Below are 25,116 nucleotides of genomic sequence, written 5' to 3'. Positions count from 1 at the left end.
TCACAGTTTGTGGTTTAGAAGGCACTCCAGATACGCAGTATATGTGCACAAGGACTGAAAAGAGAACTACGTTTGCAAGAGTGCACCATATTTTTCTCTCAAGCCAATCACAGCAGGGGTCTTAAAGAGACAGGTGCTAAAACGGAGCGTTTCAGACAGAGGGTGAATACAGGTATATCCAGACAGACAGGATGAGAAAAATAATGTTTTTTTTTTAACATTAAAGCATGTAAACATGTTCTAGTAGAATCCCCAGACACAAGTATGAACCTGAAAATGAGCATGATGTGTCCCCTTTAAAATCGAAACAACAAGACAAATCATAAAAAGTCTTAGCCACAATGATAAAACAGTTGACAACAGTTCCTTCAGTGTGAAGCGTGCACGTGCAGAGGTTTGTCCATCACCATTGTGGTAGTACTGTGGTGTTGCCAGCTCGGACAGCGAGGGCGTGACCCTGGATGATGAACTGTTGTTCTCAGTAAACATGCAGTAGCCTGCTCCTGCAGATTCCTGCTGTACAACATGTTCAGTTCAAGAAGCTGACCTTCTGACCTCAATGCAGGCAATGGTCAAACCCTACATTCCTGACTGACCATCATGCTGCAAACTTCTTTTCTTCAGTATTTGTCACAGTATTACCACCGTCACCAAAATGTATGCACTGATTTATTAATTTATTTTTAATTTATGTTATAATTAATAGATCAGTTAACCTGACTTAAAGCAAACAGCATCTAATTTAGTGGCCCCATGATATGATAAGATGGGAAAAAAAACAAACAAAGGAGAACGCAATGCAGCAGACCAAGCAATATCACAATGTCCCCATGGGTGGGGGAGGTGTTATGCTTTCATTACGATCTCAGAGAAATACAGTGGGCAGATTGAGTTAACCAGTGACTGTTAATGGATTTTACAAGTGCATGTAGTGAAAGTTAACCCCCTCCGCACACTAGGCCTGGTCGCAGCTGGACAACTAGTCCGATAGGACTTTGACAGATGGTCCAATGGGACGCTTGAGAGGGAGGGAGGGAGGGAGGACGCAAGAGCTAAGGAAAAGGATGGATGGAGGATGGAGAGGAGGGGACAATGCTAATGCATGCAAAAGTGTGTGCATGTGTGTGTGTGTGTGTAGGAGGGGAGTCGTCTGTTCCTGGAAGAATGGAAGAATAAGGGTTATAAACCTCTCGGGAGCCGAGGGGGGGAACAATGTAGTCCTGCTGACGCTGCATTTGGACTTATATGGATGTTTAGACATGTGCATGCATTCAGACACACAAACACACTGGACATACACTAGTGTAGTGCTTTATTTAGGGTAATTTGATCTTGTAGTTTATATTACTACAATGAAGAATGAAGATGAACAACAATTGGACCAATTGAATTAACATGACATGAGCTTTCATTCATAATAAAAGGGACATTAATTGGCTGCTACCTCATTATGCATACAGCTTTATGATAGGTAAATGTTTAAATTAATTAGCATCAATAGCACATTGTTTCTGCAGAAATTCAAGCTAAATATTTAATGTGCATGCAGAGACCCCGCCCCCCAGGGTGTCAATCAAAAATACTCTCGTTGTGACCACGCCCATTCCTCCTCGCTTCCTCGTGCAGGCTGCGCCCTTCCAGGTAGAACGACAAACGATTTTGGAAGACTTCCGGTTGTAACTATCAAAATAAAATTCAAAATTGCTCTGAGGAGAAAGTGAGGAAAGATTTTTTTGATTTTATTCAATGAGTTAGATTTTGCAATTTATTTTCTTCAGGTTTTATTTATTTTAGCTTTATTCTATACTTATGTCTTAGTAAAATTAGTCACTATCCTATAATTAGTACCAGATTACATAGTTCTTTCTGGGAAACTTCCTAGGGAATGAATAGGAAATTATGGACCCATACAATATATAGTGTTACCATTTTATTCGCCAACATGATGTTCTTAATGTTCTATTCTGTAGCCAGGAATAACAATCTGATGGTGAAATGCTGAATCCTGTTGTAAAAACACTGGGTCTCAAAGATATTATTGGATATTAGTTTAAAACTGCATACGTTTTTAATCATAGAATGTAAACAGGCTGTTGGAAGATCTGATATTTCCTGAGATTTGAGTCAGCTGCAAAAGCTGTACTGAGTTTAAAAGGTTCTGTGTTTGCGCTGAAAAGCCACTCCCAAAAGATCAACAAAAGGCAAACTATGACCCAGCAAAAATGTTTTATATTACATCACATGACATCATTGGGAAAGAGTCTTCAAAACATCCCTTTCTCTTAACTGCATGTTGTGTTATTGCATTTTAACAAGCTTCAAATCTGCTCTATGCAGCACTGGCATGAAACATGAAATCATTTTAAAAACGTGTACCCACAATAAATAAGTAAACAAGTTCTCTGTTCTCCCTCCTGCAATCTTGCTAAACAGCTTCTTCCCACAAGCGGTTAGGTTAGTAAATGGACTGTGTCTCCTCCCCACACACACACACTCACATCCAACCCCCCAGCATTAACACAGAAACAGTTTTTAAAGATAGTCACATGTCAAAGACAATTTTTGGAGCAGTAATGCAAACAGCACTTTGCTATGAATGTAAATGCACTTTTCTCTGCTGATAAACACGACTGCAAATTGGGTGTATAACTGCAAATTGTGTGAAATTGTGTCTGAAACATTTACTTATTTTATTTTTTTATTGTTATTTTTAGGTATTGTTAATTTTTATTCTATCCTTTTTAATGCACTGACGGGAGCTGGGAGAAAAAATATTTTGTTTCCTTCTGTGTATGCAAATACTCAGTGAAATGACAATAAAGTGAATCTTGAATCTTTTTTTTTTTAAAACAGAGTTTATTTCTGAATTTTGTTAATACAACTCTGACAATCCATTGCACAAACATGTTTGGACTGATAGATAACACTCCCACCCCCCACCCATGACAATACCCAGACGGCACACAAAAAAACAAGTGTACAACAATAAATACAAATAAATGGATAAATAAATAAAATAAAATAAATAAACATAAATCCTGATAAATTGTTAGAGGTCTAGGACAGTACACCCTATCAATGAATCTTAAGATTTTTAGTTATTGGGTACTGCCTAAAAGTGGGCCACCTACATAGTCAATGTTGTGTGATCATAAGTGTTCTTTTGAGAAGTTGAGCGCTTTTATTTTGAAGGAAAGACATAATGTTTCCGGTAACATTATTGTGAAATGTGCCAACTTGACGCAACTTCCTGAAAGACTGACAGCTTCTGCCGCTCTGGTTCACTAGTAGTGGAAACGAGAGCTCCCGTTGTGTGAGGAATCACAACTCACTGATTGTTTGTCGGATTTAACGCTTTACTTTTATAAAAGTTGACCAGAAGCGCTCTCAGTTTGGAGTTTAAACCAGTCTACGGGTTATGAAAGTGTCTCGGACGCTTTAAACAAAGTAAAAGAGAGAGAAGGAGGTAGATGGCTGCTGGGGATGGAGCCCAGCTGCCTGCCACCGTAGCGGCCAGCCGCAGCGTGGAGAAGGCTCTGGAGGAGGCTGCAGCCAGCGGGGCTCTCAACTTATCCAACCGAAAACTGAAGGAGTTCCCCCGCAGCAGCAGGAACTACGACCTGTCCGACATCACACACGCAGGTTAGTTTCCATCCTTAACTTACAAAGCATGTAGGAGGAGGAGCTGTTATTATGAGAGAGCCGCCTTTTGTTTTATCGCCACCTGCTTCTTCTTTCTTCTAACGGGAGAAGAGGGCACATCCTCTTCCTCAACCAGACTCCGTTAAGAAAGTTCGCATTTTTATTTTGCTTTGAGGACTGTCACTTCTCTATACCTCGGATATTATTAATTAAAACTTCTTTCAAATCAGCAGAACCTCACTTTTAATTCGGCATATGTGTGTCCCACCAAACTTTTTACATTAATACGATTTTTTTAGTAAAATCTGCCCATAACGTACGTTGCAATGTGCACCAGAATTCTATATTTTAAACACAAAAAGTCCCTGCTTGGTGGACTCGGTGGGTATTTACACAAGACTCTGTCAAGAAAGTTTGCAGTTTTATTTTGGATTGATGACTGTCACTACTTTATACTTCATACATTATGAATTAAGACTTCTTTCAAATCACCAGAACCTCACCTTTAATTCGGCATATGTGTGTCCCATCAAACTTTTTAAATTAATATATTTTTTTATTAAAATGTGCCCATAATGTACGTTTACCCAGCATGCAATATGCACCAGAATTCTACTTTTTAAACACTAAAGTCCCTGCTTGTTGGACTCGGTGGGTATTTACACAAGACTCTGTCCAGAAAGTTCGCATTTTTATTTTGCCTTCATGACTGTCACTCCTTTATACTTCGGATATTATTAATTAAGACTTCTTTTAAATCACCAGAACCTCACTTTTAATTCGGCATATGTGTATTCCACCAAACTTTTTAAATTAATACGATTTTTTAGTAATATTTGCACTTTAGTGTCATTTTACCCAGCATGCAATGAAGTTCACATTTTTATTTTGCCTTCATGACTGTCACTCCTTTATACTTCGGATATTATTAATTAAGACTTCTTTTAAATCACCAGAACCTCACTTTTAATTCGGCATATGTATGTTACCACCAAACGTTTTAAATTAATACGATTTTTTAGTAAAATTTCCACTTTAGTGTCATTTTACCCAGCATGCAATGAAGTTCGCATTTTTATATTGCGTTGATGACTGTCACTTCTCTATACCTCGGATTTTATTAATTAAAACTTCTTTTAAATCACCAGAACCCCACTCTTAATTCGGCATATGTGTGTCCCACCAAACTTTTTAAATTAATACGATTTTTTAGTAAAACTTGCCAATAATGTACGTTTACCCTGCATGCAATGTGCACCAGCATTCTATATTTTAAACACAAAAACTCCCTGCTTGGTGGACTATGGTGGGTATTTACTACTCTCTTAAAGCAAATCCACATGAAGTTCCTGCTTTTAAAAGAAACTTGACCTGTTCTCTTAAAGTGAACTTCAAAGAAAAAAGGAAGTGAGTTCCTCTTCCTCAACATATCTTCTTAGAAACATTTCTACATTGCCAGTTAGTCTTTGAGTCTTTTTACAGCTTCATTTTCTAGGTTTCGTGTTGTTTACTGGCTGTAACAGTGGTTTTGATAGCCTAGTTTTTAGTAGGCTATTTTCGGTTTTGAGTGATGAGCCCATAGTGTACAACAACATGGCAACCTTTAAGTAACCAAGCCTCCTGGACTCTCTCTGGATGTGTCACACTTTATATCTCATTGAGCTAAACTGCCTGGACATTGCTGAAGGATAACAACAACAACAGAGAGTAAAACTTCTAGGTGTGGATGACACTGTGGATTACAGGGAACTACCTTGGCCTCGCCTTGTTGAAAAGAGGATTACCCCCATCCAGGTTGCTGAAATCAATCTGGCTACGCAGGGATTTACAGCAGCTTCCCCCTCTATCCTCTGTTACTGCTTTCTGTGCTTTGGTAATTATGACCATCTGCTCATAACAACCCAGGTCTAGGCCCTGTGGGATGAAAAGGCCTTGAACACACATAAACACACACACACAGGCACCTGCCATGGAGCTACCCAACCCTAACGACAATGGAAGCGATGAATATACATCCCATAGCTGCAGTAATGCCACTTGATTAGATGTGTTTATCCAAGCGCAGGTTCTTGGATAAACTAATAAGCCAGCCCGGCTAGTCAGTAAAAGATACAACTGTGGTTCTCAAAGTTAGGTTTAAAGGGACACACACTGATTATACATGTACTGTTTACTCATCGTGTGTATTACTCACCCTGTAGAGCTTTGTTTGACGAAGTGACCCAGATGATGTCATAGTGAGGTCATCTGACTTGGGCTTGGAGATTAAACAGAAAGCCTGTGTTAGAAACTGGTAACATGGAGTTTGAAGACTTGGGAATTTATCTTATATCTTATCTATAATGATGCTATTGAGTTGCATTATGGGAAGTGTAGGATCTTGTGTTTTTTGGGTGCTTGACCCATACTAGGGACTACAAGTCAGGACCAGACTATTTTAAAATTGGTCTCGAAGGCATGGCTCCAGGTGTGCATGAGAGGGTTCCAGGAATCCTTGAAGAAATCTTTAAAGGCCCAAACACACCAACCCGACATCAAAGGACTAGAGGCGACGAAGGCCAGCAGCTGCGTCGCCTCACAAAAAAAAAATCTGTGTATTGGAATGATGAGATGACGATGAAAAATGAGAAGAGCCTTCTTGACTTTACTCGTTGGCTTGCTTTCCTCACGTACGTTTCTCTTCTCGTGCGCTGATTCGTTTAAGCTGAACAGCCAATCGGTGATTTCTCTCACCGACGAGCTTCGCCGCCGATTCAACATGCTGAATCGGCCCGAAAAGCCTACAACACAGGCCGACTAGAGCAGACAATGTGAAAACGAGGCAGACAGACGTCCCAAATTGTCCGACCGTCGGCTTGGTGTGTCAGGGACTTGAGGAGTCCAGTGAGTCTCTGAGGTGCGTCTGTTATCTTTTGGGGGTCCTAGGGGCATCCAGAGTTGATTGAAGGAAGCCACAGAAAAACGAGGACCAGGGTAGTGTCTCTGTAATTCTTATATGATAGCTCTTATTGGTGTTACGAATACTAATAAATCAACGTCTATATTTTTTCATATGAAGTCTCTGGACTAATGGAGGTCTTCACTCCAGTACACAGTAGGTGACTATAAGGCTAGGTTAGAGACCTGCATTATTGAGCTGTAAGAAACCATTGGCACATTTGACATTTTGGTTTGTCACAGTTGTAACACTAATGACATCAATTAATAATGGCTGCAATCTATTCAGGTGTGCCGTTGTTAGAGCCCTGTTGGTATTGTGCACTGGCACACCTAGTGGTGTATTTCAATGGAACAGAGCCATCATTAATGTCATTAGTTCCAACTATGATTCTTCCCAGAGCTGGGTGGGTGGATAGATTTTACTTTTTTGTAAGACAAGTCTACAACAAGAATCAGTTACTGTTGGCACAGGCTTTTCACTGGACATGGCATATTTTTGAAGGACCTTGGAATTTTTGGCATTTATTAAAGACAGGAAAAGTCATGAATTCCAGCCAAGAAATGTCATCAAAAAATGTCCAAATGGGATGTGTTCATCATTTCAATCAGCCTCGGCTTCACCTCCACATTAAACCATGCAGTTGCTGACACCCCTGTCATTCACGCTGGCTCATTGTGACTCATTTGTTATTCATTCAGCTCTAATTCTAGGGTCGTGCCCCTCTATAGGCCCAATTGTAGACATTTAGTCTTGAATACATGTTTTTGCAGCACCCAGGCTGTCGTTGTGGTAATGTCTAGTATGTGAGTAATGAGGTGCTCTTAGTTTCACTGAAATACCTGCTAGTTAAGCCAGACAGTCATTATATCAGCTAGAGATACAGCAAGTTTGCGTGTGTGTGGGTGGTAACAGTCCTTGCTGATTCACCAAACTGTCATGATGGTTGACAGATATGGTCTCGCCGTAGATCTGCAACTCATGTTGAGCGAATAAGGGAAGATACTTGAGTGGAATCTGATGTATTTCAAGCACATTGTAATCTCCTTGGATGCATACATAAACTTTTCTGAGGATAATGGTAACATTTTTGGAAAACTGGATTCAGTTTGATATTTAATAATGAAATAGTGTGCCTCTTAGTGTTGAAGTGATTTTGTTCTTGTCCTGCTGACACACAGCTCAGCAGTGAGTGTTGTGAGTCAGGGAGAGAGCGAGAGCGAGAGCATTACAGTGCATCAAGCTCGTACCTAATACGCTTCTGCTAGTTAACCTGAAATAACAAATAGGGCTGTGTATTGGCAAGAATCTGGTGATACGATACGTATTAATTCAATCAATATATTGCGTTACTGTAAGCAAGGCGATCTATTTTAGGAAAACTGTCATAGTATAAATACACACCACCACATATATAAAAAACATCACTATAGGAAATGGCTAGGCTACTATGGGGACTAACATCATTGCACTTGAATACAGTTGAACTCAATTGAGTCTCAGCTTTACAGTCATACCCAATTTATGCAATTCCAAGACTCTTTAGGGACTCCAGTATGCAGAAATATTCACCATTTTAGAATAGGCGAAAATAACACATTTGTACTGCATTAAAAAAAACTTAATTTTTTTTTTTTTTTGCCCAAACTGCATGTGATTATCATAAAGTGAGCATGTCTGTAAAGGGGTGACTCGTGGGTACCCATAGAACCCATTTTCATTCACATATCTGGAGGTCAGAGGTCAAAGGACTCCTTTGAAAATGGCCATGACAGCTTTTCCTCTCCAAAATTTAGCCCTCTTTTCTTTTCCCCAGGACAGCCAGTGGTCTAATTTATAATCCAGATACACAGTACAATTACAAAATCTAAATAAAAATATGTTTTTTCCCTTATTAAATGTAATCAAAAGTTGTAAACATAGTCTCAGAATAGTTATTGCTATGGAAGTCTATTACAGTCATAAGGTCGAAAGAACACCAATCACTTCCATATTAGCATATAGTTGCCATATGACAACAACTTAATTTGACCATTTTACAAAAAACGTATGACATCTAAACTGATTTTAATGATGAAAATGAAAAGTTAACTTACCACAGATATTATTTAAATTTTTTTTCATGAAAGAATTTTGCCTAAATATTGAACAATGAGTCAACTTTGGGAGGCCTCAGATCATGACCTTCTCAGTGTCACAAGTCCATGGAAAAAGGAAGTGTAAACAGGATTTCCTGCTCATGTGATGTAATCAATTATTTGTCATATCAAAGTAGAAGATCTTCTCACAACTAAGCAGCAAAACATGGATTTTATATTACTGCCTTTTAGTAAAATTGAGATAAAGTAATTACAACCCTTTTAGTAACAACACGCACTAGAGGGACTAGAAGTTGAACCAACCAATCAGCCCAAAGTTGAACTGATCATACGGTCAATTATTAGGATAAACAAATCAGAAATTGTTTTCTCCATGTATCATTATTTATAGACCGATGCTGGACTGCTGTTTTTTTTCAGGCTCATTTTCATATTTAAGTTTCAACCAGGCATTTGCACAAGTAAAGACGCAGCTCGTCTCATATCCAGAGTGAGTTATAGCGTTGCAGGATATTACAGAAAGACATGAATATGGTGGTTGAACTGGGATAAGAGGCCCAGCAGTGATTATGATAACACCAGCCCCCCCATCTTCTCCACTGGAGCAGCCTCCCTCAGGAAGGTCAAAGGTTCACACACACACACATGCACACACACACGCGCACACACAAAGGAGGAGACTTGGCTGCCTCCCCCAGAGTGTTTCCCGGTAGCTCAGAGCGCTTGAAGGGAACAAAGCCCAGCTATTGTATGTTGTGTGCACCTTGTGGACCCACAAGTGAATATACACAGCCCACCCGGGGGGCTGTTGCTTTAATAATTAGGTTGACCAACACTGGATGTTACTGGATGGAAGTGATGAAATAAGCCATCTTTGGTGCCAAAACATACATCTTTAAATGAATGTGTAAATATGGAATGTGGTCAGTTTTGTCCAGTGTCCCACATAGGTGAGCAAAATGATATATACTGTATAATGTATGCAATGAAATAGAAGAAAATTGTTATATATATCTAAGATGTTTTTCTTACGACAGCTCTACAAAAATTACAATAGAGATGAATCAAAACCTCTGACAGAAATTCAATATCTTCATAAAGTTGGTATTTGTTTCATGGCTTTTGTATTTTATTCAGGACTGTTAATCGATTCAAATATTTAATCGCGATTAATCGCAAATTAATCACACATTTTTTATCTGTTCAAAATGTACGTCAAAGGGAGATTTGTCAAATATTTAATATTTTTATTAACATGGGAGTGGACAAATGTGCTTGCTTTGTGCAAACATATGTATATATTTATTATTGGAAATCAATTAACAACACAAAACAATGACAAATATTGTCCAGAAACCCTCACAGGTACTGCATTTAGCATAAAATATATGCTCAAATCATAACATGGCAAACTGCAGCCCAACAGGCAACAACAGCTGTCAGTGTGTCAGTGTGCTGACTTGACTATGACTTGCCCAAAACTGCATGTTAATATTATAAAGTAGGCATGTATGTGAAGGGGGGACACGTGGGTACCCAGAGAACCCATTTTCATTCACATATCTTGAGGTCAGAGGTCAAGGGACCCCTTTGAAAATGGCAATGCCAGTTTTTTCTCGCCAAAATTTAGCGCAATAATATACAATATTTAGCATTATTTTGTGTTGTTAATTGATTTCCAATCATAAATATATACATACATTTGCTTAAAGCAGCATATTCAACCACTCCCATGTTGATAAGAGTATTAAATACTTGAGAAAATCTTCCTTTTAAGGTACATTTTGAACAGATAAATAATGTGCGATTAATTTAAGATATCGTGATTAATCGTGATTACATATTTTCGGCAATTAACAGCTCTAATTTATAGCTCAAAAAACACCACACACACAAAGTGTGCAGTACCTCTTTAAGCCCTCAGTTTGCTTCAGGTGAAGTGCTTGTCAGATAATCTAATAGCGTTTGAAACCCACTGTCCAACAGCAGACTTGAGGGAGGCTGTGTCCTACAATTTCTATGACTTTCTGAAACAATCTGACAGCCATGCATACCTTTGTAGTGAGGTTGACATGTCGTAGACCTAGTTTGCTTGAAGGACATTTTAAGGACCTGATAACTTGTTGCCAGCCTGGTATATAAAGCCCAGTCCGATGTAAAAATAAATTGAGTGTGTGAAGTGTACAGCACGCAGAATAACATGAAAAAGAAAACAGCCAGCAGTCTCAGTCAATGATAGGTCAGGGAGTAATGCAAGCAGAGATGCTTTTGGTTAAAAAGCAATAAAGGAAGCACCCCTTTGCTTGTTTGTCAGTAACATTCTGCAGGGCACTGCACCTTGTATTTGCTGCGAGGTGAAAACTGCATTTGAACTTAAGCATTGTGTTCATGTTGTCCATATCCATCCAGATCTCCTAACCAGATCCACACTGTGTCTCCTCTCCATGGATTGAAATTGCTTTTCTAATTTTAACATAGGCCTACTAAGTGAGCACTGTAGAAAATGAAAATATCAGCTATACTCAATATTAAAGAACTGGGATTGGATCGGGACATCCCTCTTAGTAATAAAGTAGATATTGTGTTCTTACTCCTTACTTTATTAAAAAAGCATTGTTGGAGACCAACAGCAGCTCATGTAAGTGCAGTTTTAGTTTGTTCAGTAGCAGAAGCAATGGAAATGTTGTTGCAGGGGCACATAGTTAATAAGTTGACCTTCAGTCTCGTTATGACCTCTGGGAATGTGAGAGACAAGAGCTTGTTGTTGAGAGCTGGAGGGGAGCTGGACAGCCAGGACACGCACTCCCATACCACAACTGAGAAGGCCAGCAGCTGACTTCGAGAAATAATGAATGAGAAAGGGAGGTGTGTGTTCGTAAGGGATATTTCCATAGCATGTTCCTGTAAGATGGCTTATAATGAGAGCTACAGACCTGATGCTGGCCTTAAATTTGACAGCCTTAGTTATTCCATAGATTGAATTTAAAGTCACTTTGGTCCTTTGATTTTGGTTGTTTAAGGTTGAGTAGTTTTAAGGCCATGCCAGTAGCTCTGTTATCGTCATTATTCACTGTTTAAAAACACAAATCCCTAAATTCCTGTGTATTCCCTCCTGTTGCTTCTCAGGCACAAAGACATAGAGCAAGTCCAGCTGTTGCTAAGGACTAAGGACTCCAGTAGTATAGATTAAAGACTTTGTAGAGTTCTCCTTTTGTGAAGGACGCCAGCTGTGGTTAGCTTGGATTCACTACAGTTACACTGGATTCAAATTGTGAACAAGTCTCCTGGCTTCCAGCTCTGTACGCTACGGCTGAGACTAGAGTTTATTTTGGTGCAAAGAAACCAAAACATGGTGCAGAATACAGTTTTGACTACTCCTAGAATAGCTAACCAAGACACAGGGCTGTCATTACCAGAGCACCTGCATCAGATGGATACTAGCAGAGAGCTAGTAAATGGTATTTCTGTCTTCCTCCCTCTTTGTGACTTTATTTAATAAAGTTTAGAGAGGTGATTGCGCTTATTATGATCCACATTTGATGCTGTTTTGAGACTAAATTAGCACAGTGGATAAAACAATTGTCTAATGCTGTCATCTGTGTCCTTACCTCCTCACTGATGTGCTACAACAGGAATGGTAGACTTCTCTTCTTGGCAGGTTTTTGCTGTTGCCATGGGAGTTTGTGTGCAGTTGTGGGACATTTTAGCCATGTTAGCGTCCTGGTACTAGGGAGGGCCATGTCGGTCAGTCAGTCAGTCCACTTCTTTGGTCCAGACTGAGATATGTTGGCAAATATTGGATGGATTGCCATGAAATTAGTTCCAGATATCCAGGGTCTCCAGATTATGTATCCTGAGACCTCTTGCACTGCTATTAGGCCGACATGTGTGGTTTTGAGTGAAATGTCTTAACAACTATAGCATGGATTGTCATGATTTGGTGATGAATTATAATAACTTTGGTGATCCTCTGGCTCATGCCATCATCAGGTCAAAGTTCCCATTCTTCCAGTACTTTGGTTTTTGACCAAACACCTGCAGACTAATGACATTCCCATTAGGCCTGCACGATATGAGGAAAATCTGCAATGTGCGATAACATTGTTCAATATTGCGATGACGATATGACTTGCGATTAAAAAAAAAAAAAAAAAAAATGTAAGTATGCATATTATCTATACATTTCTGATGTCAGCCTGGTTGTCTTTAAATTCAGAGCTGGATTAGAATTGAATATTTTTAATATAATAGGCTAAATATTGTTTCTAGAGCAGCAACAGTAGCCTAATGTCACAGTGATTATATAAACTATATCTCACTGAAAATAAATCTAACATGTCAATAAAATAAAAAATATTCCTGAGAATATAAAGACTGAAGAACGCAGACATCAGTCAGTATCAGTGCTTCCTCTTGTCCTCCGTCCTCCTCCCTCTGCTGATGTGATTCACTGCCTGCAGGTAACGTTACGGCTGGTAGAGAGGAGGAGCTGCTTTGTCTCAGCCAGCTGAGAATTTTAAGATACGTGGCAAACTAAGCTAAACAGTTAACAGTTAACACAATATACAAACAGTTTTTGTTTTAGCTTGTGTTGCCATGGGTTACGTTGCGCCTATACTTTATGATAATAATACGGAGGCTCCATAGTCCGCACCAAGACGGCCTCCGACCTTGTCAACAAACAGCGCATCACCGCTTCACCCTTTCTGTTCCACCGTTCGCAATAAACTCCCCAGACATATACACTGAATCACTGCTTACTAGAGGGAACTGAAAGTCATTCAGAGTCTTCACTAAGAGATAACTCAACAAAAGGAGGAGACCGTCAGGAAGGAATGAAACAGAACTTGATTGTGAACATAGTAGACATTATACCCTCAAAGCATCAACATGCTAACATATCTTACATAGCTTTCCATCGTCCTTGAATTTACATTGAAACCATTTTTTATGGGTTTACACTCTTAACTTAATGTAAGTACAATCAACTAGTTCCCTCTTTAGTGGGCCAGTCCAACCACAGTCCAGTTCTGTAGAAATCCCACATTGCTGAAGCGAGCCATCCTCTTCTGTGTCTGTGAGGGAACAGAGACTCCAGCTCTGCCAGACAATCACCAGTTTTTCTTGTAACAACTAAGGCTGCAAGGGACACAGAAATAAAAAGTAAAAGTATCAGCTTTCCCATGTGGTTTATGTGTTTTTTTTAAATGACATTTAAAGAGTGATCCAGTAAATAAGCTGCCCCTTTAAACACATGACCTGGTTTTAAGTGGGTTGCTTGAAAGCTCACTGGTTAAGCTGCTGGAAAGTACAAAACTACACCGTACAGTCAGTTAATGGTCGGGTTGAGCAAGCCCTGATTCTGTGTGTGTGTGTCTGTGTGTGTGCACACGTGTGCAGTTTGAGCACAACATATGGCCGCAGCCTTCTCTCAGTTGTTTACATCTGCTCTGTGTCATTAAATGAGACTGTGTGCATGTATGTTGGTGCAGTGTGTGTGAGAGTGAGTTTGTGTGTGTGTTTTATTTCCTCTGTGCTGCGGATGTGGGCTGCCTGTTCACTCAGTCTTCACTTCTGCTTTGTCTGTCTTCTTCTCAGAGTCCTCTCTGATTGCCCCACACTCTCTGTGTCAGCCAACATGTTTCCATCCAGTTCAATCCACTTATTAAAGGACGTTTGTTGTAAATGTCACACAACATAAAATGCCACATGGATCTATTTCCTCAAAATAGATATTCATGGGGAAACTGGGAGGAATCTTTCATGAATTGATAAATACTGGACACGTTGTTAGTGTCAGCTAATGAATGCCATGGCTTGTATATATAAATATATATAGAATGGAGCTCCCCTCTTGTAGCGTCTTCATGCATCGTTGCATTAACGGGGACCAGAAGTCAGTCAAATGGAGGGTAAATGTGGCTGCAGTATGCTCAATTCTTTTGTCATGGTTTAATTTACTGTATTTTTAGTTTCATGTGTGATCCTCTCTCTCTCTCTGTGTGTGGAAGCCGCCGGTGTGTTTTCTCTCTTAGAGCACAGCAGCTGGTGGGGAGGGGGAATCCCTCCTCCGTCCCATGGGAGGTAACCAGAGAGAAGCAGAGACACAGACAGGGAGGCTGTAGGACAACACTAGCAGTCTGCCAAAAAACGTACACTGGGCCATACATAGCTTGCTCTGGAGCCTGGATGTGTGTACGTGTGTGGAGGAGGGAGCATGGAGCACGGGCCTCAACTACTCTCACAGTTGCCATAGCTTCTGTTTCTTGTGAGTCATGAGGTGGATAGCAAGTTGTCAGCTGGATGTCAGCAGCATGGAGCTGATTTACGGTGTGAACTTCTCCCTGCACAACCAGTTATCAGCTGGAGGGCTTTACAAATGTCAGTTTTCTCAAAGCAATATCATCAATTGGGGAATTTCAGTATTGGCCAACCCTAGAAAACAGTGAGTGGGTATCGTTTAAAAAATTACAATACCAGCACCCGTTAAAGTGATACTGATACCAAAAGAGTACTTTATTTGAAACCCATCATGTGAATGGAAGCTGTGTGTGTGTGTGTGTGTGTGCCAGTGGCTAGCTAATTGCCGCTGCTCTGTATTGCGCTCATGCAGCAGTTACCTCTGATAATGCCTCCCTGACCCACGGTGGCGGGACAGTGTTGTTGTGGAAGCGTAGATGTTTCAATACTACATGGTACTGGGTTATTTTGGTCGATATTTTCTGTTCAAAATGTACATTTAAAGGGAGATTTGTCAAGTATTTAATACTCTTATCAACATGGGCGTGGGCAAATATGCTGCTTTATGCAAATGTATGTATATATTTATTATTGGAAATCAATTAACAACACAAAACAATGACAAATATTGTCCAGAAACCCTCACAGGTACTGCATTTAGCATAAAAATATGCTCAAATCAAAACATGGCAAACTGCAGCCCAACAGGCAACAACAGCTGTCAGTGTGCTGACTTGACTATGACTTGCCCCAAACTGCATGTGATTATCATAAAGTGGGCATGTCTGTAAAGGAGAGACTCGTGGGTACCCATAGAACCCATTTTCATTCACATATCTGGGGGTCAGAGGTCAAGGGACCCCTTTGAAAATGGCGATGACAGTTTTTCCTTGCCAAAATTGGAGTGTTATTTAACATCCTTCAGACTCCGATGCACACACAATACTTGGTAGCAGATACATGCATTGTTGGTTTGGTTCTTTTCAGTAATAAAACTATAGAATATTGTTAGTCTTATCCTTTAACTGTATGTCAAACGGGCTTTTGAAAGCAAGTAGTGTGTCATTTATTCCACCATGCTCCTGTGATCTCTCTACATTGACATCACATCTATCTCTAGAATAATGTAAGAGGCATCCGTAAAGCTACCACAGGAACCCAGCCAAGCAGCACACACTAGGTTTAAACTTTTGACAGTTCATAGACAAGATGATAGAGAGGCTGGGGGACGGCTGACCCACACCAAAGGTCCCAGGCTGGATTTGAAACCAGGACATCATGGATGCATGAAAGCATCTCTACTCTCTTTATTTCCTTTATCTGCTGCAGCTACTGTCTCCTCCAGGCTCAGCAGGCAGCCATTAGTTAATGGGCCTCGGTGCCATTCCTCCTGGCTCTGCGTTTGTCCCGCAACACAATGTAACACTATAAGAGTTTGTGTGTAAATAATCTCATGGTGCGGAGTGGACTGCCCGCCTGGTGAATAATGAAAGCCGAGGCCCTGTCTGTCTTATGTAACCCAGCAGATCCATTAACTCCCTCAGTGTTTGGTGTCCAGATGGCCGATTCACTGAGGAAGTGGGTACACGATAGAGAAGGCATGGGGCCTTAGGAGGGGTTGAAATGCTTAGGTTAGTTATCATGGGATTACGGCAGCATTTTAGGGAACAAAATCTGCTCCTCTCAGAGGATGTGATTGTAGTGAGAAAGATGTTGCTGTAACTTTTCATAAGCAAACAACTTAAAGGAAGTCCAACGACTATTTTTAATGAACTGAAAAAGACTTGTATGACGGATTTATACAAGTTGTAGTATAACTTGACAGACTGAGGCAGTGGGTGGGTGTCAGGTATGCAGGGCTATATGTTAACTTTTTGTGCACATAGCACTGCAGCTATATAGTATCAAGTAAGTCCACTGTAGTTTGAGACTATTCAAATTCTGTGTTGGGGGCGGGGGTCTTTTAGAGGAATATATTACTTAAATATATGTATTTATTTATTTATTATTATTAGGGCTGTCAAAGTTAACGTGATAATAGCGCATTAACACATTTTTATCCTATTTTCATGTCTATTTTTAGTCTAATATTAGCAAAGAAATTAAACTTCCATCGTCCACGTAAATGCATTTTCTCTGTGATCAGAAAGTCTTAAAATCTACTCCAATAATTCTATCCAAATTATATAATCAACTTCATATGGATCGTAGGGTCCCTCATAGATCCTTACGGTAACCTACAAAACAACATATACATCCTTTGCTAACCCCACTGATCAACTGCAACCATTTCATCTCATGGTTTATATCAAATCTAATGATCTCTAATACCAGCGTCCAAGTTTAAGGAACCATGCCGGAGTTACATAAATACCTACTGTATTTGTGTGCTGAAACTGGTTTTGACACTACTGCTGCGTGCATGCCGTTGCCATGACGATTTGAACACTTTTGCACCTCTACCGTCTGTTTAATCTGTTTCCCTGTTTGCCACTTTTCACTCTGTAGCTCTCAGAGTTGGAGAAGTTTCAGGTACAGATATATCCCTCTGCCTTCAGTGCATTTTTTTAAATTAAAAAGCTATAATTCCTGGCAAAGGGCTATATGTTGATTGCCGTTACCTTACAGCTATATTTCAACTTATTCCATACTATTTTGCACCCACTGCACCGCCGAAATGACTAGTTATTCTTGTGATTTTCATTTTCTGTCCATGTAAATCTTGTTTTCTGTGTACTTGTTAGGTGTCGTCAGGAGGTTTGAGTGTATTTCCCCTTTTGCATGAACACACACACACAGCTTTGCATACGAGAGCTTAGGCAAACCCTGCAGTCTGTGGGAGGGAAAGATGAGAGAGGAGGAAGTGGAAAGAAATAAGGGTTGAAAGATGGAAGAGAAGAGGAGTCGGTGTAGGAGGAAGTAGACAGACTGAGGAGGACAAGTGAAAAAGCTCTGCCAAGTACCGTACATCAGTACATTCAGAATATGTGTGAAAACAAGAGCTGCAAACAAAGGTGTCAACAATAATACAATATTTATAACAAACATATTAGCTGGACGATACTTGGCCTAAAGCATTGAAGGAACACCCCTGCATTTTGGAAAGTGAGCGTGTTTGCCAGTAAAACCACAATCGGCAGATCTTGGACATGGTAAGCTTAGCTGAGCACAAAGTCTGGAAGGCGAGGGGATCTGCCAGTGTTGCTCCACCAAAACTGAAAGCCTTCCGACAAACCCAAAACAATCTTATTTACATGTTGTGTCTTGTTAACTAGCGGAGTCACCTTGCTTTTGGTTAGTCACAACAGCATGTACACACAGTCACTGCACCCAGCAGAAGAAAAAAGCTAACTTCTCCCAATATCAATGTGCATTCAACGTGATGTTAAAAAAACATACATTTGTGTGTTTGACGAGTCATGCAGCATGTACATTAAACATCTGTTGAGCTATTGAAAAGTGAATTGTTGTAGGTTAACAGTTTGTACTAAGGTAAGCTAGGGCTGGTCTTCAGGGTGAATCAGCAGAGATCTTAAGGTGTTGAATAGTTTGTGTTAAGTGCTGATTCCTTGTGCCTTGGAGACAGACAAGATGTTCAGACAGTCCGGCCGCATAAGGGATGTTTCTGGTGTTCCTTGTTGAATTAGCAGAGTGCACCTTTTTTGTCATAAGTCAGTAGATACAGTAGAAAACTCTTAAAGGAGCTAGGAAGTGAACCTTGACTTTTGAACGTTTTTATCACTGATCAGGGCTCAAGCTTAGGACGTCCCGTCGTCCGACGATAAGGTTACGTTAACTCTGAGAAGTCAAAACTCCGCAACATCTTAAATCATGTTACTAATGTTAACCAAGTATTTACTTACTTACTCCTCTTCATCTCCTATATGTAATAAAGCTGCAATGAGATCTTTCCATCTCATTTTGTCCGTGGCAACATGCTGCGTCTCTCCCCGTGACAGGAGCATCTTGTCCAGCAGCTCCAGGCCCATATGCAAAATCTTGTTTTTTGACCAAATGCTACTTTTTACACATAGAAAATATTTTAATTTAACTTAGCTGCATTGTTAATATCGAAATCAAAACAAACATGCAAATTATAAATAGAAAAAAAAACAATAAGATGACTTTTAATAAATAAAAAAAAGTTTTGGATATATTGTAAATTAACGAACAATAATAAATCACTTTTGATGTTCGATTTATGTTAAAGGTCACTTTGAATGATTAACTAATGATAATGTGGCAAAACAAAGATTTAAAATTTAGGACAGTCCGCATACATTTCTGGTGGGTTCCGTGAGAATGGAGAAAAAAAGTTAGTTTAGCGCCCTGTCACTGATGCAGAATGGGTTCCCATGGTTAAGAATGAAACTGTGTTCAAGGTGATATTGATTGTCGGAGTAAGGCATGTCAACAAGTCTATTTCATTTCAAGAATATTAAAATGACTGTACATAGAGAGATAATATACAGAATGAACAGAGTGAGTTTCTGTCTCATAGTCTCCAGCACCAGTTACATCTCCATCACTTGTTCTCTCCATTCAGGCCTAGTCATGAAACCACCTCACCCACACACACACACATGTACCAACAGACCTTCTGTCTACAGCTGTGCTCCTCAACTCGCTGTAACCAACACTGTAACAGGAATCCACACCACCACATCCTGTCTTACAGCAGACACCGAGATGTGTTGTCATTGGCAGCATTGTGAAATAAACCCAAACAACATCAGACAGAATGGAGGACTCAAACCCTTCTCTAGCATTTGAAAAATAAGCTAGGGTAAGGTGTGGCTGGTAAATAACGATAGACGTGGATCTGAAACAGTGGGCATGTTTTTATTATGTTGTATGTAGGAGAACAATCGTGGGTTAAATCTCAGATTAAAGTTTGATTTTTAGCACTCTAATTTCTGGATTTGGGAGAGAGTTGGTCATGATAACTTATATTTTTAGACCATAGGAATAACATGTATGAATTTACAAAATGGGAGTAGTTCCCCATTAAAGCTAGCAATCACCTTAAAGCTGCACTAATCAATATTTTGTATGTTAACAATGGATCTAATGACTATGCATATTGTGAAATAGCAACGAACCCACAGAGAATTATGACAAACTTTACAGTTCCTCTCAATTTTCAGTTTTTTTTGTGTGTCTTTCAGCTCATTATTTTGGTGTTACGGCCCACAATTACATTTTCTGTTTCACTCTCACGCTCAGCCGCAGCTGTTTTCAGTGTAACGCTCTGATAAAGCCACTGTACACTACCTGCGCAGCAGCAAACAGCAGACAGACAATTATTTGCAACTAACTGTCTGGTGAACGCAACGCCGCATTTAGCAGTGAAGAAGACAAAAAGAGAGCTTAAAGATAATGGATTATAATCAAGTGGACACAATAATATCTATCTAACATTTGCTAACATTAGCCACCATAAGCTGCTTGTCATACCAGACCAAGTAAGGCTATAGCTGTAAAGTGTATTGAATTAGGCAGCTCAAACATTTAACCTTTCATTTCCACCAAAATTTGAATGGTTGCATTGTTGGTTATGGCTACATTGTACTGGTGGGAAATACTTCTGACTTGTAAAGTACAATTTAAATCTAAAAATGTTGCATATTATTTAGGGCTGCACAATTGATTAAGAATTATCAAAATCAAAAAATGGCCTAATGTGATTTTCAAATCGCAGGAAGCGCAATATTTATCAAAGGTGAAATGTGTGTCAAAATATCATTATGATTTCTGAATTCAATATTGTGTTGCTGCAGAGATGTCCTGGCCTACACATTATATTTTACTGACTAAAGAACAGAAAACATCTTTGTTTGGTACAGATTCCTGCAAACATCACATCATAATCATTTTAATATGTTTTTCAATGAAAATTAGAATGATGTATATATAAATAATTCCCCTCTAATAGCACAAATCACATTGCAATATCAGTCAAAATAATCACAATTAGACATTTTTCATTCAGCCCTACTATTCTTACAGAAAGTGTTGTACAGGCTTATTAGACAGCAGTATTTGAGTGTGACTCATTATTTATGGGTTTGCAGAGACAGGTCTTTCCCAGCAGTCCCTTCAGCCTCGTGTCTTTAAACCAGTAAGGAGCTCTCCTTCTTGTTGAGTCACTCTCCTCTCTCGGGGGGGTTTTGTTGTCTTGGCGTCCTCATGGTGGACCTCTTTGTTTTTTTCCTCCTCTTTCTGGCTGCTCCTCGCCTCCTTTGTCCATGCTCTCCTGCTGGTATTATCTGCCTGTTACTCATTCACCCCACCCCTCCTTCTGTACCTTTATTTTCCCCGAACCTCACCTCCCCTCTTCAGAAAACGTGATATGAGTAGAGTCTCGTTCTGCGAACACACAAACACGCCTCTGTACACACCGGGAGGCCCAGGGTCCCTCTTTTCTTCCAGTCCGGTGTCACGCTGAGGGCTCAGGGCGCTGGGAGTGTGCGTTTCTTGGCTGAGTGACACAGAATAAATTTTCAAGCTTGCTGCTTTTGAAATTGGCATCATTGGTGCTTCATCAACACCGCACAGCTTGTGAGATGAGATGCAGGTACAGTTTATGAACTCAGATAAACACACACTAATCTGAAAAACGGTAAAACAGGTAAATCATAGAAGAGTTTTAGAATCTGCAAGTGTGAACACGTTCTACCCAAACCAGCTTTAATCAGCTGTTTTGGAGGGTTTCATAAAGGTTATCTTTTTCTCCTTCTTCTTTGCACACCAGGGTTCAGGGAGAAAAGCATGAATTTACCAGCATGGATTTACGTTCTGGTCAGATCTTCATCGGCTGCTCACATGCAACATAAATCATCCACTCTTTTTACTTGTTCTTTCTGTTTTTACTTTAGTCTTTCATGGAAAAATACCGATTGTTAACGCCTTCATCATGTTCCTTAGAACCCAGTCGCAACCCTAGAGCAGGTAAGGCATTCAGAAACCCGATATCCTCTTGTTTCTGAAGGTATTTCTTGGGTTAGTGTGGCGGAACACGGAAAAACACAAGAGACAGACAAAATAACAGGAACATCTAGTATTCTACCGTTCAGTGCAACAGCCCTGCAGTATATACTACCTATTATAGGCTTGCAATTTTCACTCACTATTTTTAGATTGTGTAAAGAGTTACAAACTGAACTCTGGGTAGCTGTGTGAAGAATGAAAAAAAGAGAGAGCTTGAGAGAGAAATTCCAACTCTGCCCACTTTCACACCTCTTCACTCCTGATCCACGCACACTTTAATGGATCGGTATCGGCTAGAAAAGTGATTTGTCCACCTCAGCCGCTCTCCTTTACAACAGCCCCTCTTAAGTGTGAGCATTTCACTGCATATGTGATGGAACCTTTTATCTCTCCTCTTGCTTTCTTAAAAACTCTCATGAGGGCATTCAGAGGATGGATGGCTTGGTAGATTGACAATAAGGGGGTTTCTGATAATGGAGCATGGGAATGACCATCATATACTCCTAGCATAATGTTATAAGCCCTTTATACTTTCAAAATGTATTTTGAATTATGCTGAGGTGCAAATTAATCCTCAGGTTCCCAGCCTTCAGATGATGACGTCTGTGTGGCATGTTATCACATGTTTAGCTTATAGCTTGACTGTGCACTGGATAGCTCAGTCATATGGCATCTCTCAGGTACATATGGGACTGGCCTTGGTATCAGCAGATACCCAATGTTGAATCACTCTGATTAGGTCCAAAAAACTTGATTGGTAAATCCTTAAAGCATACGGGAACCGAGCACAGACAGGTGAATTCAGGTATTATATGTTTGTTTCTGACTGGCACAGATTTGTGAGCACACGGAGCTTGATTATTAGCGTGTCTCGACTAGCACCAAAATGTGTCAGTGAAGCAAGTTGTAGCTCCTACGTGACTTTGTTGTCCCCATTATGCTGGTGAGCTGTTAATGCACCAAACCACACCATACACAAATCATTAACCACACCGTAGCAACAAGAAGTTGATTAGTTAGATGTCTGTATTGGCCTTCAGAGACACATAACATGACATGAGGGAGGAACGACTGTAGCTTCTTATGGTACTGACAGTTTGCAGGAGCTGTCTTGTGACTTGAAAAGGTAATGAGATTTGCAAACAGATTAGTGTGTTGATTATCAGTAAGCAGCAGTTTGTGCAGGCGAGTACGTTCGATTGACTTACACTGAAGACTTTTAACACCTCCTTTCAGAATGGAAAATGAGATCACTTTGTTATCAGTGCTGACCTATCAGTCGACATGATGTCCAACTGGAAGAATAGTATATGAAGAATCCACAAACATTTGAAGACATAGTCTGTGTTGCAAAATGAAGTGAGACCAAAGTCAAAGCCAAAGCAGCAGAGTAAAGACTGGCTGATGATGTCAGTGTTTTGAACAGTCCCTGAGTGAGGCCCCACGTTATGCAATACTATCTGGAATATGACACTGTTGTTGCCTGTGTTTCCATTGTTTTTACAATGAATTTGCCGTCCTGTTTTAATGTAGGGATGGGGGGTTTTCCTCAAGCGTTAAGAGACTTTACTAGAGGTCAGTGGGTCAGCGGTGATGTTCGTGTCTGAAGTGGATCCTGCTCCCTCCCATCCTGACCTGTAATTAGACGCAGTGCTGTGATAGGTCAATCCACCTCGTTCTGCTGATCCTTTGAAATCCTGTCACACTGTTTTAAGGCTGTAGGACCTGGTCTCATAGTCACAGTTAATACAACCTTCCCTTTGTTTCAAAGTTTGGAAGGGTTGATTTTAAATGACCTCACTACGTTTATAAGAGGCAGCTCTATCTGCAGTTAAATCAGTTACATAATACCAGATTTTTTTGGCTAAACAATCCCAACTCCAACAACAAGGCCCGTCCACATCCGCTTTTTATGGAGGTTTTCATCAGCACATGGAGTTTGCTCAGTCAATACTGCATTTAGCATAAAAACAGTGTGCTGATTTGACTATGACTTGCCCCAAACTGCATGTGATTATCATAAAGTGGGCATGTCTGTAAAGGGGAGACTCGTGGGTACCCATAGAACCCATTTTCATTCACATATCTTGAGGTCAGAGGTCAAGGGACCCCTTTGAAAATGGCCATGCCAGTTTTTCCTCACCAAGATTTAGCACAAGTTTGAAGCGTTATTTAGTCTCCTTCGCGACAAGCTAGTATGAAATGGTGTCACAGTCAATTTCACAATAAAGATTTTTGCATTCGGCACCTTTCAACTCAGTTCCAAGTTGCATGCAGGTCCAACAAATAGGCCCATCATCAACAGCCTGCAGGAGACTGCTGCTGTACTGCTGTGTGGGTTGAAACGTTTGAAGCATGCTGCACTTCTGGCAACACCACATCAGTGATTTCATAGCAGGTGTTTTCTATTTGCTGTCAGAGAGGGTCCATGTGTGGATCCAACCAGCATACACTGAAATGTGCACGTGGGTTATTGGGTAACGCTTTTTCTTATCTATAGATATTTGTTTTTGTTTTTAACACTGAACATTATTACTGATGTCTTTACTGACACCTTACATTATTCACTCTCCTGCCCAGTTAGTGTCAGTTCAGCGCCCCACACTAAACTCCTATAACCTATATTAGTCTCATGTTTTACCTGTAAGATGCACGCTTGTTCATCACCATCAGATTTCCACACAGTCAGAGACAGTAGAAGTGTGTGTCCTGTTCATAGCCTGCCATGCTGTTGCTCCTGCATTGCTCTGTGCACAATGATGCAGCTTAAAAAAGAAAGAATTGCAGTGATTCAACTGGCAAAATGTGAGTAAATCGCAAGTTTTTCGACTGCGCGGGCTGACAGTTATTTTTGTTTGATGAGCTTTGAATGTGGGTGAAAACACACTGGAGCCAAGGTGTTATGGATATAGTCACATGCCATTTAGTTTCACTTCATTCATCCAACCTGACATCATGTTTACTTTAGCTGGTTTCTGTTGGGAGAGGGGGTTATTTAGTGTTGCCATAACCAATCAGTAGTGAGGGATTTACTCTTGATATGGAAGCTGTGGTAGCAGTTGCTAGCGTTTTTCAAGATGATTGAAGGAATATGTTGCTTTAACAATTGTTATTGTCAATCTCATCCTCGCATGTGGCCATATTTCTGTCGTCCTTTCTTATGAATGTAGCTCAGTAGCTATGAAGGTGACTTACCTTGTAATCCTA

The 25,116-nt window shown here is 40.1% G+C and overlaps 1 protein-coding gene across 2 annotated transcripts in view; it reads left to right on the top strand.

The window, feature by feature from the left end:
• Positions 1-3,260: 3,260 nt before the first annotated feature.
• lrch4 (leucine-rich repeats and calponin homology (CH) domain containing 4) overlaps positions 3,261-25,116 on the top strand; it is a 49,506-nt gene continuing 27,650 nt past the window's right edge. Inside the window, exon 1 of one of the 2 annotated variants that reach the window (XM_037758564.1) lies at positions 3,261-3,642. In XM_037758564.1, the coding sequence (XP_037614492.1) occupies positions 3,471-3,642 (172 nt within the window). In that variant the 5' untranslated portion in view covers positions 3,261-3,470. The remainder of the gene's footprint in view (positions 3,643-25,116) is intronic. The other variant, XM_037758565.1, reaches the window with a different exon arrangement.

Source organism: Sebastes umbrosus, chromosome 22, assembly GCF_015220745.1.
Source record: "Sebastes umbrosus isolate fSebUmb1 chromosome 22, fSebUmb1.pri, whole genome shotgun sequence".
Classification (NCBI taxonomy): domain Eukaryota; kingdom Metazoa; phylum Chordata; class Actinopteri; order Perciformes; family Sebastidae; genus Sebastes; species Sebastes umbrosus.
Note: the sequence above shows the minus strand (reverse complement) of the source record. Positions and strands in the feature narration are given on the sequence as shown.